Here is a 2,144-nt window from a genome sequence, read left to right on the forward strand (position 1 = left end):
GCTACGCATAAAGTGGTCAAGTAGGTAGAGATTGTCCTTCCTACAAAGCTAGCACACTTCAGTTAATTAGGCATCCCTATAAATTCAAATTATACTATTTCTAATTGTACTAGTGTATATTGTTTGAACTTTAGCTTATTGTCTTCATGCGAAAATGCTGGAGGGGAGCTTTTCCAATAAAATAGATGGTTTTTTCTTCTTGCTTTTTAATGTGTTCCAACTCTAAAATCGAGTCGCTATACTTGTTTCGTGCTAGAAATTTCATTTGCGATATCTTGCAGCAGATGTGATAGTGCATGATAGAATTATTGTTTTTCTCTACAATTGATTTCCTTGTGGTTTTCTCTCAATATTGATTCGTGTTTTCTTAACTAAGAGGAGTGATCGTGATGGCCGTGACAAGGGGATAAGTGATGGTGATGTTGGACCCTCATGGGCTCTGGACTTGTGGAACTTCGATGCTCCTAGCCCGTCCTCGTTGGTACGTCATGTATTAATTGATTGTGTATTTAAGTACAATAGCTAGCCATACCTTGTTTTTATTAAGATCATAATGTGATATTGGTTTGTGCAACTATCAAAAGGGTTCTAATGGGTGGGCCAATGGGGAAGCGTCATCTCCTTCTTTAGTCAAGAGATATGTGGCAATGGGTTTCCCAAAAGAAATGGTCGTGACAAGCATCAAGGAGATTGGTAATAATAGAAGTAACAAATTTCATTTAATTTGTCTTATTTGTGTTTGCACCGTCCTTCTAATCGAGGCTTTTGGTTTTGCTTTCAGGGCACAGTGACCAAAATGCATTGCTTGAATTACTGTTGACCTATAAGGTATGTGTCCATGGGTGTTATTACTAAATTTATCCAATGGAGCTCTTGCTATGTGATGGCAATGATCATATGTATCATGCACAAGAGAAAGTCTCTCAAAAGACTTGGGATCGGTGATGTCAACTGTAGGCAATAGGTGATGAAGATACATTGGGTAACATCTCTACTTCTGGCTGCGCCCTCCATAGAGTTGAAGATGGTGATGATCTTCATTTTGAGAGCTCGAATGGTGATGATGATGCTGGTGATACAGAGCCCAACTTTGGTGATTATAGTGATGAGGTATGATGATGAATTATTTCCCATGCATACCTTGCACGCCCCTTTACGTATTTTTTGAGATTTGTTTATTTTTATCCTAGCATTTCATGAGTGTAGACTTGTGCAATGAAATTTGAGCACCTGATTTTTTTTACAAAGGATTCTCATCATGTTAAAGTTTTATCATGTAAGAGTTAATATAGGATGTGAGGTTGACTACCATTAGACCAATGCCTCCCTCAAAGTACTCAAAGAGACTGTGAAGGAGTAGAAACCGAGTGTATTGCTGTGTTGCTTGTTTGTAATTTTGACGAATTAGAAAATTTATTTGTGTTAGACATCACTCTTTTTTCTTCAGTTCTTGTGCATTTAAATCTTAGTTACTACAAGACATGTGACTTGAGGATGTTGGTTTTGAAACGCTTGAACAAATCACACCAAGAGCAACACGTACGTGCAAAGCTGGCTTCAAACAAGCACACAAGCTATGAACAGTAGCTAGTAGGAATACGTGTTTGTCTCACCAAAACCTCCTGTGCGTAAGCTTTTCATGGAGCTAGATCTAGATTGGATCGATCGATTCATTTCGGCGCCGTCGCCGGAACTCCTACCTAACTTGACGACAGAAAACTCAGATCAACGGATTTGATGGCCACACAGGCTCGTGTGGAGCCTGTTCTCTATACTTTGTATTGCTTTTTTCACGGGTTGATGTTTACAAGGGGCTGGGTACATGTATATATACTAGGCTAGTCTAGATATCTCATGACCACGACGGCTAGGAAAACTAATCTTAGGTGGACTAGTAATTCTAGCTGGACACAAACTTGTGTTTATGCCTAACAGAGGATTTATGATGCTATGAGCAAATCATACTACATGTGGTGTAAACAAGAGAACATATACACATAAGAATTCAAAATTTGCGAACCAATTATGCCCTTTGGTTTATTTTGTAGTCCAAGATATAGTGTACAGTCGGAGTGATATGAGAAGAGTTCGGAAAGAAGTAGAAGCAAAACTTGATAATGCTGAATACTGAAGAAAGATGCATG

General features: G+C 38.7%; 1 protein-coding gene across 1 annotated transcript in view; it reads left to right on the plus strand.

The window, feature by feature from the left end:
• The window catches only part of LOC123067850 (DNA (cytosine-5)-methyltransferase DRM2-like), a 7,583-nt gene that overhangs the window by 2,602 nt on the left and 2,837 nt on the right, over window positions 1-2,144 (plus strand). Inside the window, exons 4-6 of the mRNA XM_044490464.1 lie at window positions 585-693; window positions 782-828; window positions 958-1,110. Coding sequence (XP_044346399.1) covers window positions 585-693; window positions 782-828; window positions 958-1,110 — 309 coding nt within the window. The remainder of the gene's footprint in view (window positions 1-584; window positions 694-781; window positions 829-957; window positions 1,111-2,144) is intronic.

This window comes from Triticum aestivum, chromosome 3B (assembly GCF_018294505.1).
Source record: "Triticum aestivum cultivar Chinese Spring chromosome 3B, IWGSC CS RefSeq v2.1, whole genome shotgun sequence".
Taxonomy (NCBI): Eukaryota; Viridiplantae; Streptophyta; class Magnoliopsida; order Poales; family Poaceae; genus Triticum; species Triticum aestivum.